General features: G+C 41.4%; 1 protein-coding gene across 1 annotated transcript; it reads left to right on the top strand.

The window, feature by feature from the left end:
• The first annotated feature begins 5,381 nt into the window (after positions 1-5,381).
• Positions 5,382-6,861, top strand: LOC124596450 (proline-rich protein 2-like). The gene is made up of 2 exons (XM_047135584.1): positions 5,382-5,435; positions 6,399-6,861. Exons 1-2 carry the CDS (start codon positions 5,397-5,399, stop codon positions 6,720-6,722), a joined length of 363 nt encoding a protein of 120 aa, XP_046991540.1. The 5' UTR covers positions 5,382-5,396; the 3' UTR covers positions 6,723-6,861.
• The last annotated feature ends 5,746 nt before the right edge of the window (positions 6,862-12,607 follow it).

The raw sequence follows: 12,607 nt of genomic DNA, 5'->3' as shown, positions 1-12,607 counted from the left end.
CCGGCAGGTGTGGCCGAGCGGTTCTAGGCGCTTCAGTCTGGAACCGCGCGACCGCAACGGTCGCAGGTTCGAATCCTGCCTCGGGCATGGGTGTGTGTGATATCCTTAGGTTAGTTAGGTTCAAGTAGTTCTAAGTTCTAGGGGACTGGTGACCTCAGATGTTAAGTCCCATATTGCTCAGAGCCTTTTGAACCATTTGAACTCGAGAAATACGAGACCAGTTGGAAATCGCTTGTTGAAACACAACTAGCTCCTTACTCACAGGAAGTGCTGAATGATATCCACAAGCGATTTCAAATAGATAGATAGATTTTTTTCTAAATTCGTGTTTACTAAGTGTCAATAGACCGTTGCCTTGGAGGTAATCAATAATGACCAAACACAGTATACTTTCCATACTCCTGCTGCATATCGATGTTAATTATGGGTCTGTAATTTAGTGGATTATCCCTACTGCATTTCTTGAATATTGCTATGACCTCGCCAACTTTCCAGTCTTTGAATGCAGATCTTCATCAAGCGAGCGTTTGTACATGTATGTTAAGTACAGTGTTTTCGAATCAGCGTAATCTGAAAGGAAACTAATTGGCACACAATCTAGAAAAGAAAACTTGCTTTTACTGAGGGACTTAAGTTGCTTCACTACTCCGAGGATATTCACTTCTAAGTTTCTTATGTTTTTTGTCTCCTGAAAATCTTTCTAAAATCCAGAATTAGGTAACAAAGAGTCAGTGAATGAGTAAAATGAACAATTCCTAAAGAAGAACGACCAGTACTCAACTAGTACCAAAAGATCTACCAACTACTCGTTAAAATTCGGTTACACCATTAACCAGTCTAATCTAAAATCCGTAAATTCAACTAAATACCTAGGTATTACAATTACGAACAACTTAAACTGGAAAGAACACATAGGAAATGTTGTGGGGAAGGCTGACCAAAGGCTGCGTTTTATTGGCAGGACACTTAGAAAATGTTACAGACCTACTAAAGAGACTGCCTACACTACGATTGTCCGTCCTCTTTTAGAATACTGCTTCGCGGTGTGGGATCCTTACCAGATAGGACTGACGGAGTACATCGAAAAAGTTCCAGGGAAGGCAGCACGTTTTCTACTATCGCGAAATACGGGAGTGTGTGTCACAGAAATGATACAGGCTTTGGGCTGGGAATTATTACAAGAAAGGCTTTTTTCATTGCGACGGAATCTTGTCATGAAATTCCAATCACCAACTTTCTCTTCCGAACGCGAAAATATTTTGTTGACACGGATATACATAGTGAGGAACGATCACCATGATAAAATAAGGGAAATCAGAGTTCGTATGGAAAGATATAGGTGTTCATTCTGTAAGTAGGCTGTTTAGATTTTTGTGTTGGTGACGCCACGTAGCGCTCTGTATGAAAATCGCTGACTGTGTTGTGTGCAGTCTGTGGCTGATTTGCATTGTTGGAATATTGCTATTGTAGTGTTGGGCATTTAGACGCGGAAAGCGCGTAGCGTCGCACAATTGGAGGTGAGCCGCCAGCAGTGGTGGATGTGGGGAGAGAGATGGCAGAATTTTGAGAGCGATCTTGACGTGTGTCCATCAGAAAGAGTAATTTTGTATATATATATATATATATATATATATATATATATATATATATGATGACTTTTGAATATTATTAAGGTAAATACATTGTTCTCCATCAAAATCTTTCATTTGCTGACTAAGCCTGTCAGCAGGTAGTGCCTTCAGTAGTCAGAATTCTTTATTTAGCTGGCAGTATCGGCGCTCGCTGTATTGCAGTAGTTCGAGTAACGAAGATTTTTGTGAGGTAAGTGATTCATGCAAGGTATAGTCAGATTGCGTTGCGCTAAAAAATATTGTGTGTCAGTTTACTGATGATCAGAATAAGTAAAGAGAGAAACATCTAAGCACGTTCAGTTTTCCTCAGCTGTTGGAAAATCAAATAACGTAAGGGGTTTATCAGCACTGTCATTTATAAAAATGTTCTAAGGGGATGTTTCAATTCTTTCCGCACGCAATACGAGATTGGAATAATAGAGAATTGTGAAGATGGTTCAATGAACCCTCTGCCAGGCACATAAATGTGATTTGCAGAATATCCAAGTAGATGTAGATGAGGAACGAATTTGTTCCTCTCTAATAACATCTATTCAGCAGTTCAGAATAGTGATCATAATTTTTACGTAAGTCCGCAGAACTATTCAACTTTGTAGAAACAAAGCGTATCTATCAGTAACTCTGCTTTGCCCCTTGGAAGCATCGGATAGTCTGAAAACCCCTGATCAACACTCTTTCCTGGATCTGCAGAATGCATCACTGTTTCTCCTCCAAACTTGGCATCTGTATAGCATGTGAGAGTTTTGCAGACATTTTCTGGACGGCTTCCGCAGTCACCTCCTACTATGCATAGAACTCATTCTTCAACTGTGCTATTTCATTGTTCACAAATGTCACCCTGCACTCCTTCGTATCTACATGCTACGCTAATAATATATTCGTACCACCTGTAAACACTCCTGCTCTCTTTGAAACGCATGCGTCAACTTGAAACTGTCCCTAAAGACCGGCTACATAAGAAACTGTCCACTTTTCAATATCGGTAATGTCAGTTTCCTTACAGTGAAATTCTGACAAAGCGACTGAATTCATTCTGCGCCTTTAATTCCACTTAATCACACTGACTGCAGTGCCCATTTTCTACAAACTACGAAAGTCCTACTTTCTACATCGTATATCCGTATTTCACATTTGCAGATTAATTTTTATCCCTTAAGTTTTTGGGTTCCATGTAGTTTAATAGAAATAGTGGATTTTCCGTAGATATATAGCGAACCAACCTTCGAACCAAATGAATACCTTAGACTCGACGGTAATCTTTCGCCTTACATGAAACTTCCTTCCCTCCAATTTTTTTCCGTGTTGTTTACAATTTACTACATACTCCGCAGTGGCATTCTTCTATTCACCATAAAGGGACGAATATCAACATCAAGAAGATATTACTGTATTCTCATATACCTAAGACTAAAGGGTTGAAGTGAACTCTACGAAGCTATATAGCAAATAAAACTCTGATTCATCATACAGCAACTGGTATCGTGTGAGTGGATAAACACAATATGGTTTACGATTTGTTGGAACGAAGATACAGAGCTAAGCAAACTTTCCCCTTTATACTTTCCTCAATAATCAGCTACAAAATTCACTCTTAATTGTTTATTATTCTCTGGTATGGTTGTCCAAAGAAAGAATACGGTGTAAGGACAGTTAGGTCAGGTACACTCAAAATATGTGATAAAAATATGCTCTGTGACAAGAATGATCACGAACTCCAATTAAAGTAACATCACGTAACCTCTTCTTCGTAACATTTATGTTGATTTCACTATTTGACAACGTATAGGCTCATTGTTCCAAAATTTTAAAAACGAACAGATAATATGTGGGGACACAAAGTATAGAGCAATGTCCACAAGTTAAATATAACTGCTACAAAATACAATCCAGATATCTCCATATCCAGCAGTAATACGAAGTGCATTCAGACTAAAAGGTAATACCATATGCAAAATAATCCTCAACGGAAATCAATTTAAGAAAGTATCGGCCTCTCAGTTGTTCTCTTAATATTAATTATTACTGCATCAATAATTACATCAAGGTCTGAGCGTTATAATACCACCTACTTGGTGGTTCGACCGTTTGTGTGGTTCTATGTCACGGACTAGGGAGGCCATTACTGTGAATCATGTATTGTGTGGTCACCAAAAATTAATGGTAACCGAAATTGGTTAAATAAAGAAAATCAAAAACTGCCTGACTGGACAGGGTTTTCAAACATATTCCTTAGAAAAGCACTCCAGTGCCTATATCATTGTACATCCTCGCTAGTAATCAGAATTTCAGGAAATAACTCTGCAACCTACACTTGTAATGGATATTAGTAGTGCGGTAAAAGTAGAAGGGAGCAGTTAGCGTTGCTACAATGAAATCTAATCATAGGTGAGAGTGTTGTACAGGGAGGATAGTGTACCGAGGAATGTATGATGTGTCCCTGGTTAATATTTTAATCTAATATCAGACTTAAGAATCCATGGAGGAATGCGTGATAGAGACCGCCATATGCAGTTTCCGGAGTGTCTACCGGCTTGTTGTAGTGGAACATCAGGTTGTTCTGTGTGTAGCATTCGTAAAAATGACGACTTCTACACAAGTAAGTGATGTATCATATAGCGAAACTATTTGGAGGACATTGTTAAATCTTCAGTTGCGTGGTTTTGTAGTGATTAAAATGCTACATATTCTTAAAACTTGTTACAGAATGTGAGATGGATAAACCATACTTCGTCGGTCGGACACCATCTTGTATATGGAAATGGAAGATGGTTTGCCTCCATGAAACACGTAATATTTGCAACTGAACTGAGTATCATTAAGGAATTTCCCGTCTCTAAAACTGAAATCTGTGTTAGTTGCCAACAGCTTCTATTTCGAATTGTTTTCCACCTGTACCTGGGTTTTTATAATACTTTTTAACTTGGCTTCCCTTACTAACAATCAGTATGTAGTAGAGTGCTGATGTAACGTGTAGATTATTAAACGCATTATTTAGACGATTATGTCGACTGCAAGACGTTTAAATCTGAATAAAGTATTTAATCCTAGGTGCATAATCATGCTGTACCAGGGGACAGTTTTTCACATTTCGAACATAAACTTACTTAGCCCGAGTATATTTTATAGTTACAGAAAGAGCCTGCAGCACACATAAGTGAATGCTAGCATTTCGAAAATAAATAAAAGAATACGTGATGCTTCTGTTGAAGTTCTGGCTAGAGGCCAAGTCTGAACAGAGTTCGAAATACAACGCTCTCCCCTGCTCTAATACACTGACCACCACATCCATTTTTGCAGGATATGAAATATTTATAACTGTGTGACTATTAACAGTTGGCTGCAGTGGAGTGTTAGGTTAGGCCATGACTATCTGGAAAGCGATTATACAGAGTTTTCCCAGGTTGACTCGTCAATTGCTCTCCAAATAAGCGAAGTATCACATACTACCTCCTCGTAACATAAAAGTAATACATACCTTATCATTGTTGGATTTTCCTTTCCAAATGTGGGGTTTTCAGACGCTTTTGACAACTTGGGACATGCATTTATCGACGTAAAACTAAACTAATCTATGCTATTCAGTTGGCCACAGCAGTGTTCTGTAGCCTTGTGATACAAACCAGATCGTCCATTGTCTGACTTGGGTTGCGGTCTCTGTTCGGTTCCTTTGTTGAAGAGTCACGGAATCACGAATAATCCACATCAGGTGTTGGTGAGCCTTATAAAAGCTCTGTGGCCTGCGCTCACCTCAGCACTTCCATCACCATGAGGGCGACAGTGGCAGCTCTCCTTCTGTGTCTTGTGGTGAGTACTGCGGGCTGAAGATTGTTAAAATTCAAATAGAAATTTGTGCTTCATATACCATTACTAGCACATTCACGACTACATCCTATCTACAGTCGGCTGTAGACCTAAGGATGAGTATTTATTGGTACTGATTTCTGTGTTCATAACATTCTGTTCTCGCATATAAAAGAGAAAACTTTCTTATGATACGCATTTGTTGACACTGTAGTGATTCATATATCAGCACGTGAAGCAAGTCCACACTTTATTTTTTCGATAAGAAAGTAGAGCTCCTCGCTGATCATCCAGCTTTTGCTTTAGATTTTACCCCTGAACCACTTAAAGCATATGTCGCTCTCTTTCCTTTGATAAAATACGGAGGATTCCCATGAAAATGTGAGGTTGTTCCTCGTCTCTAATGATCCCGCTATCAACAAGTTGTTAATCTTTAATCTACTTTCTTTCTTCCTCTGTTCGTGTATGTGCCCTCGACGAATTATATATAGAATAATGATAACGAAGTAACATTTTGCGATAAGTATATCAGATTGTTGTTGATAGTTGTTTTAGCAAACGTTTTGCCCAGCTGTCAAATCCCAAAAAGAAGACATAACTGGATAATTTTGCACTTCCTCCTTACTCAACTCGTCTGTAAAATGTTTGCAACTGATGTAGATTGTTGGAACTAGTGAAGCATTCATACTAGTTATTCCTCTGCTTCACGCACATGACAGTCCTCTACGATATTCGTCATATCCGCTATAAGTCTATGCTCCCTAGAGGTCCATGAGACGTTCAACAGTTCTTGAGTAAGAGAACATTTCTCTGTATACCAAATAGCGAGAAAACCTATGTGGCTCATGTTGCTAGTACATACTAGCAACTGCAATGTTGTCGAATAGTGTTGCATTCATATTGTTACTATCAACTCATCCAAAAGAGAATGTAAGATGTACTACAAAGCACACCATTGCACTACAGGTGGCAGCATGCCGCAGCCAGGAGACTCCACCTGGCCCTCCTGGACCAACTGAAGGGCCACAACCAACTGGACCATCTGGCCCACCAACTGGAGGTCCTGATCCAACAGGCCAGCCTACTGGAGGTCCTGAACCAACTGGTCCACCAGGCACACCTACTGGAGGTCCTGAACCAACAGGTCAACCTACTGGGGGTCCTCAACCAACTGGACTACCAGGCCCACCTACTGGAGGTCCTGAACCAACTGAAGGACCCCAGCCAACTGGTGAACCTCAGCCTACTGGCCCACCAGGGCCACCCTCTGGAGGACTTTGGCTTTTTTGAATTGGTGGACTCTGATGGTTGACATTATTGCATCTGTGAAACATCAAGAGAGTTCAAACTTGATATTTACAATTAACAGGATGTACCTTAATTGATGGAAGTGTTCTGTGAACCGCTTTGTAAAATTTTTTGTCATTAAATGAGCATCTAAAAATCTCCATAAATGTTTCCATCTTCTGTAAACTATAACGAATAACTTGTATGTCGAAAAGTGTAACTCCTTTGCAGGATAATGAGTTTGAGATCAAGGTAAAGTTAAGATATACATAGGAGAACTTTTGTAATTCATCCAGAACTTTTCTGTGTAAGTTCAGAATGTTCTCTATGTTGCGAATTGAGTGTGCACTTCACCACCTAGGCTATGAATCCAAAGATATATGTTATTCACTCCTTACAAGGGAACCTCCCCATCGCACCCCCCTCAGATTTAGTTATAAGTTGGCACAGTGGTTAGGCCTTGAAAAACTGAACACAGATCAATTGAGAAAACAGGAAGAAGTTGTGTGGAACTGTGAAAAAATAAGCAAAATATATAAACTGAGTAGGTCAAGGGGAGATATGCAACATTAAGGACGATGGGAACGCAGGAGCGTCGTGGTCTCGTGGTAACATGAGCAGCTGCGGAACGAAAGGTCCTTGGTTCAAATCTTCCGTCGAGTGAAAAGTTTAATTTTTTATTTTCAGTTTATGTGACAAACTCTTATGTTTTCATCACTTTTTTGGGAGTGATTATCACATCCACAAGAAAACCTAAATCGGGCAAGGTAGAAGAATCTTTTTACCCATTCGCCAAGTGTACAAGTTAGGTGGGTCGACAACATATTCCTGTCATATGACGCACATGCCGTCACCAGTGTCGTATAGAATATATCAGATGTGTTTTCCTGTGGAGGAATCGGTTGACCTATGACCTTGCGATCAAATGTTTTCTGTTCCCATTGGAGAGTCACTTCCTTTCGTCTACTACTCGCACGGTTTTGCGATGCGGTCGCAAAACACAGACACTAAACTTATTACAGTGAACAGAGATGTCAATGAACGAACAGACAGATAATAACTATGCAAAAATAAAGAAAGTAAAATTTTCAGTCGAGGGAAGACTTGAACCTACGACCTCTCATTCTGCAGCTGCTAACGCTACCACGGGACCACAGCACTCCTAAGCTCGTGTTGTCCATTATGTTGCTTATGTCGCCCATGGACTACTCAGTTTGTATATTTTGCTTATTTTTTCACAGTTGCGCACAACTTCTTCCTGTTTTATCAATTGACCTGTGTTCAGTTTATCAAGGCCTATCCACTGTGCCAACTTATAACTAAATCTGAGGGGGGTGCGATGGGGAGGTTCCCTTGTTAGTACCTGTTATAGATGTCTTTTCTCGTAGAATGATAGAAAAACAAATTTGTGTGATGGCTATTGGAGTACGACGGAAGTGGTATTTTAGAGACAATAACTGGTAGCTAGCACCAATGTTGAAACGATGCTGCACTGAATAGTCGTCAGAAATGTTCTTGAAGTATACTTCTGCTTCATTTTAGCTACGTGGGTTATGGTAGAGACCTTGCCATTGTGTATCAGGTAAGTATGTTAGATAACTACTCAGGAAATGTCATCACCAGCAGTGACGCCATCACCTCTGACCTTTCATGTGTACTTGGGAGTAGGTACTGTCTATTTTGAAACATATTTTTATAAATCTCAGTAACACATGTAGGCACGGCAGCGTGTCCAGAGGCTTAATAACGACTTCTGATATTCTTTAGTATTTCAATTTTCTTAATGAAGAACTGAAATTCTTCTGAATTAAGACTATTATGATATGTAGCCACAACAACGAAGTGGCATATATATATGTAAATAAGTAGTGGTATAACCCAGAAAAATTGGGGGGGGGGGGGGGAGTGCTGATGCATCAAGTGATGCGGGAACATGAGACCCATCTCTAGCTTCACTCCTGAATACGAAAATGTTAGCACGTGGAGGAGATACAGAGAGACAGGAACTGCCGATGACAAGCCTCGCTCAGGCTGCCGAAGGGCTGCTACTGCAGCAGCTGACCGCTACCTGTGGATTTTGTCTCGGGGGAACCCTGACAGCAACGCCACCATGTTGAATAATGCTTTTCGTGCAGGCACAGGAAGTCGTGTTACGATTCAAACTGTGCGCAATAGGCTGCATGACGCGCAACTTCACTCACGACGTCCATGGCGAGGTCCATCTTTGCAACCACGACACCATGCAGCGCGTACAGATGGGCAAAAGAACATGCCGAATGGACTGGCATCACGTTCTCGCATATGCCTGCAACTTGACAGTCGTCGGAGACATGTTTGGAGGCATCCCGGAAAGGCTAACGCCTTAGACACAGTGTGAGTTATGTGGGGCCGACGTACGCCGCTGGTGGTCATGGAAAGCGCCTTAAGGGCTGTACGATTTGTGAATGGCATCCTCCGACCGATAGCGCAACAATGTCGGCAGCATATTGCCAAGGCATTCGACTTCATGGGCGACAGTCTTCGCCCCCATCATGCACATCCTGTGAATTACTTCTTTCAGGATAACGACATCGCTCGAGTAGAGTGGCCAGCATGTTCTCCAGACATAAACCCTATCGTACATGCCTGGGATAGATTGAAAAGACTGTTTTTAGACAACGTGACCCAGCAACCACTCTCATGGATCTATGCCAAATCGTCATTGGGGAGTGGGACAATCTGGACCAACAATGCCTTGATGAACTTGTGGATAGTATGCCATGACTATTACAGGCAAGCATCAATGCAAGAGGACGTGCTACTGCGTATTAGAGGTGCCGGTGTGTTTAGAAATCTGGACCAACGCATCTGAAGGTTTCGCTGCATGGCGGGACAACATGCAGTGTGTGGTTTTCATGACCATAAAAGGGGCGGAAATGATGTTTATGTTGATGTCTATCCCAAACTTTTTTTGATGTGTGTATAAAAAACCTGTCCAGGTGGCAGCAGCGTCACCTGGCGAGGAACGACTGCCAGTCAGATAGGCGTACGGTTCATGTAGTATCAGAGAGCGTGCTGTCCATATGTAGAGGGAGGAAGTCACGCGATCTATCTGAGTTCGAGCGAGGGCAGATTGCTATGGCCCGGATGCTCGGCGAGAGCATTTCGGAAACTGCACAACTTGTTGATGCTCAAGGTGTGCTATGGTGTGTCTTCGCATTTGGCGAAAGCAAGACGAAACCACGTCCAGATGTCGTGTGGCTGGGTGGCCTCGTCTCATTACAGATATCGTACCTCATAGGCTGGGCAGATGATAATGATGTTTGGTATGTGGTGAGCTCACCTGCGCGGGCATCAACGCCAGTACAAAGTGCTAATTTTTACGCAGTCCAATTTTTTACATGGTCTAATCTAGTCACTGTCACGGGTGATGATAATGATGAAATGATGAGGATTTCCTTTAACCCGATACAGTGCAGCAACTCAACGTGGCATGGTCTCAACAAGTCGCTGGAAGCCCCTACAGAAATATGGATACGTGCCACCACTACAGGCGTCTGTAGTTGCGAAAGTGTTCCCGGTTCAGGATCAACTGCGAAGAATTGTGACCTAGAGACATGGTGCATTGTCATTCATAAAAATTACATTCTTGTTTGGGAACATGAAGTTCATGAATGGCTTCAAATGGTCTCCAGGTAGCTGAATGTAACAATTTACACTCAATGATCTGTTCAGTTGGACCAGAGCCCAGTCCATTCCATGTAAACACAGCTTACATCGTTGTGGAGGCACCACCAGCTCGCACAGTGCCTTGTTGACAACTTAGGTCCATGGCCTTGGGAAGTCTCCGCCACAATCTAACCCTACTATCAGCTCTTAGGAACTGAAATCGGGTTTCATCTGACCAGACCACGATTTTCCGGTACTCTCGGGTCCAACCGATATAGTTACGAGCCCAGGAGAGGCGCTGTAGGCGACGTCGTGCTGCTAGCAAATGCCTCATGTCGGTCGTCTGCTGCCACAGACCATTTACGACAAATTTCGGTGCACTGTCCTAACGGATACGTTCGTTGTAAGACCGACATTGATCTATGTGTCTGTTTCACGCAGTATTGCACGCCTATTAGCTGTGACAACTCTACGCCAACGGCACTGCTCTCAGTCGTTAAGTGAAGGTCGTCGACCACTGCGTTGCCGTGATGAGAGGTAATGTCTCAGATATGGTGTTGTCGGCACTCTCTGGACACTGTGGATGTCGGAATATTGAATTCCTTAACACTTTACAAAGTGGTATGTCCCGTGCGTTTAGCTTCAACTATTATTCGGCTTTCAAAGTCTGCTAATTCCCGTCGTGCTGCCATAATCATGGCGGAAACCTTTTCAAAATGAGTACAAATGACAGCTCCGCCAATGCACTGCCCTTTTACACCTTGTGTACACGATACTATCGCCATCTGTATATGTGGATATCGCTGTTCCATTACTTTGTCACCTCAGTGTACGATACAATATGCGTTGCGGCTTGTGATACATTATACTAAAGATAGACGTGTCAATCGAACCACGTGACTGGTTGTAGCTGAGTTTTCAGTTCTTGTTCAACTTCCTTGCGTGTTGTTTGATTTCCTTCATTCTCGGTAGGGATGAACTGGTTCTAAAATGGTTGTTCAATGGATTTGGGAGACATTGTGTTGATCACAGTTGAGGATACTATAAAAGCACAGTTCCGAACCCATAATGATATTACGTAGATTTGTCGTATTCTGCTAGATTACCCTTGATGACCTGTTATCGACTTGTGTAGTACTCAAACATTTTATATAACTGACTAGCTATGTTCCCTTTTCAGTATTCTTTGGCCTCTTCAGTTAGATCTTTTACATATTTTCTTTGAGACCTCTCAAGGATATCTTGATTACTTCGGTACACTTGTTTAAACCGGGCTTTGTTCTATTCGAAATCAGTTCGTCGTTGACAGTTCTCTTTGGCACCCCTCTCTTTGTCAATATATCAATGAATTCCTGCAAATGATACCTTCTATTCAATACTCCATGAGTCAATGATTGACTCAAAGGTTATTTTATGGCTGTAATTCCCAAATTTTAGTATGTTTATGTATTTAGAATGTCTATCATACTACTTGCCTCAAATTAAGCTTCACTCTGAATTTTGGTTCAACTTGTAGCGGGAGTCTGGTATGAAACGGTGCTTCGTACATTTCACACCCCTTGCTGTCTTCATACGTAGCCTAGTTCTTTGCTGTAATTTAGGCTTCACCGTGATCTACCTGGCTAACTTACATCTTTCTTATACGACATTCGCTAGTTTTTGTTACATCATGTGACCTCTACTTATCACCAATAATATTGATTGGCAACAATTATCGGGAACTCAAATTAAAGTTACATCGTGTGACCTCTACTTATTACCAATAATATTGATTTATCATTTAAGAGTTTACGGATTAGTTGCTTTGAAGCTTTGCAAAGGACAAGATAATAAGGAGGAAGGAGAATGAAGGCCAGTCTCCACGGCATAAATGTAACTGCTAAAAAATGCAATTCCATAATATTCATATCTAGCAGTAAAACTATCTGCATATAGATGAAAAGGTGATATTATATGCAAAATAGTCGTGAATGGGAATGAACAGAAGAAATATAGGCTTTGAGTTGTTGTCTTACTCCTACGTGTTACTACAGCAACAATTACATCACGGTCAAAACGTTAGTGCCAGATATTGGGTGGTTGCACAAGAAAAGCCAATATGAAAGTTTGTATGACTCTGTGACACATAGTATGAGTCACTGTTGGAATCGGGCAATTCATATAAATACCACGGCGTAACACTTCGTAGGGATATGAAATGGAATGATCACACAGATTCAGTCGCGGGTAAAGGAGGTGGT

This window comes from Schistocerca americana, chromosome 2, assembly GCF_021461395.2.
Source record: "Schistocerca americana isolate TAMUIC-IGC-003095 chromosome 2, iqSchAmer2.1, whole genome shotgun sequence".
In the NCBI taxonomy this organism is placed as follows: Eukaryota; Metazoa; Arthropoda; class Insecta; order Orthoptera; family Acrididae; genus Schistocerca; species Schistocerca americana.
The sequence above is the reverse complement of the archived record's forward strand: the minus strand, read 5'-3'. Positions and strand labels throughout refer to the sequence as shown.

Excerpts from the sequence above, each read along its gene's own strand:
- LOC124596450 (XM_047135584.1), top strand. The coding sequence starts at position 5,397 with ATGAGGGCGACAGTGGCAGCTCTCCTTCTGTGTCTTGTG. Across the intron at positions 5,436-6,398 it reads CTCTCCTTCTGTGTCTTGTG|GTGGCAGCATGCCGCAGCCA; the intron begins GTGAGTACTGCG and ends ATTGCACTACAG.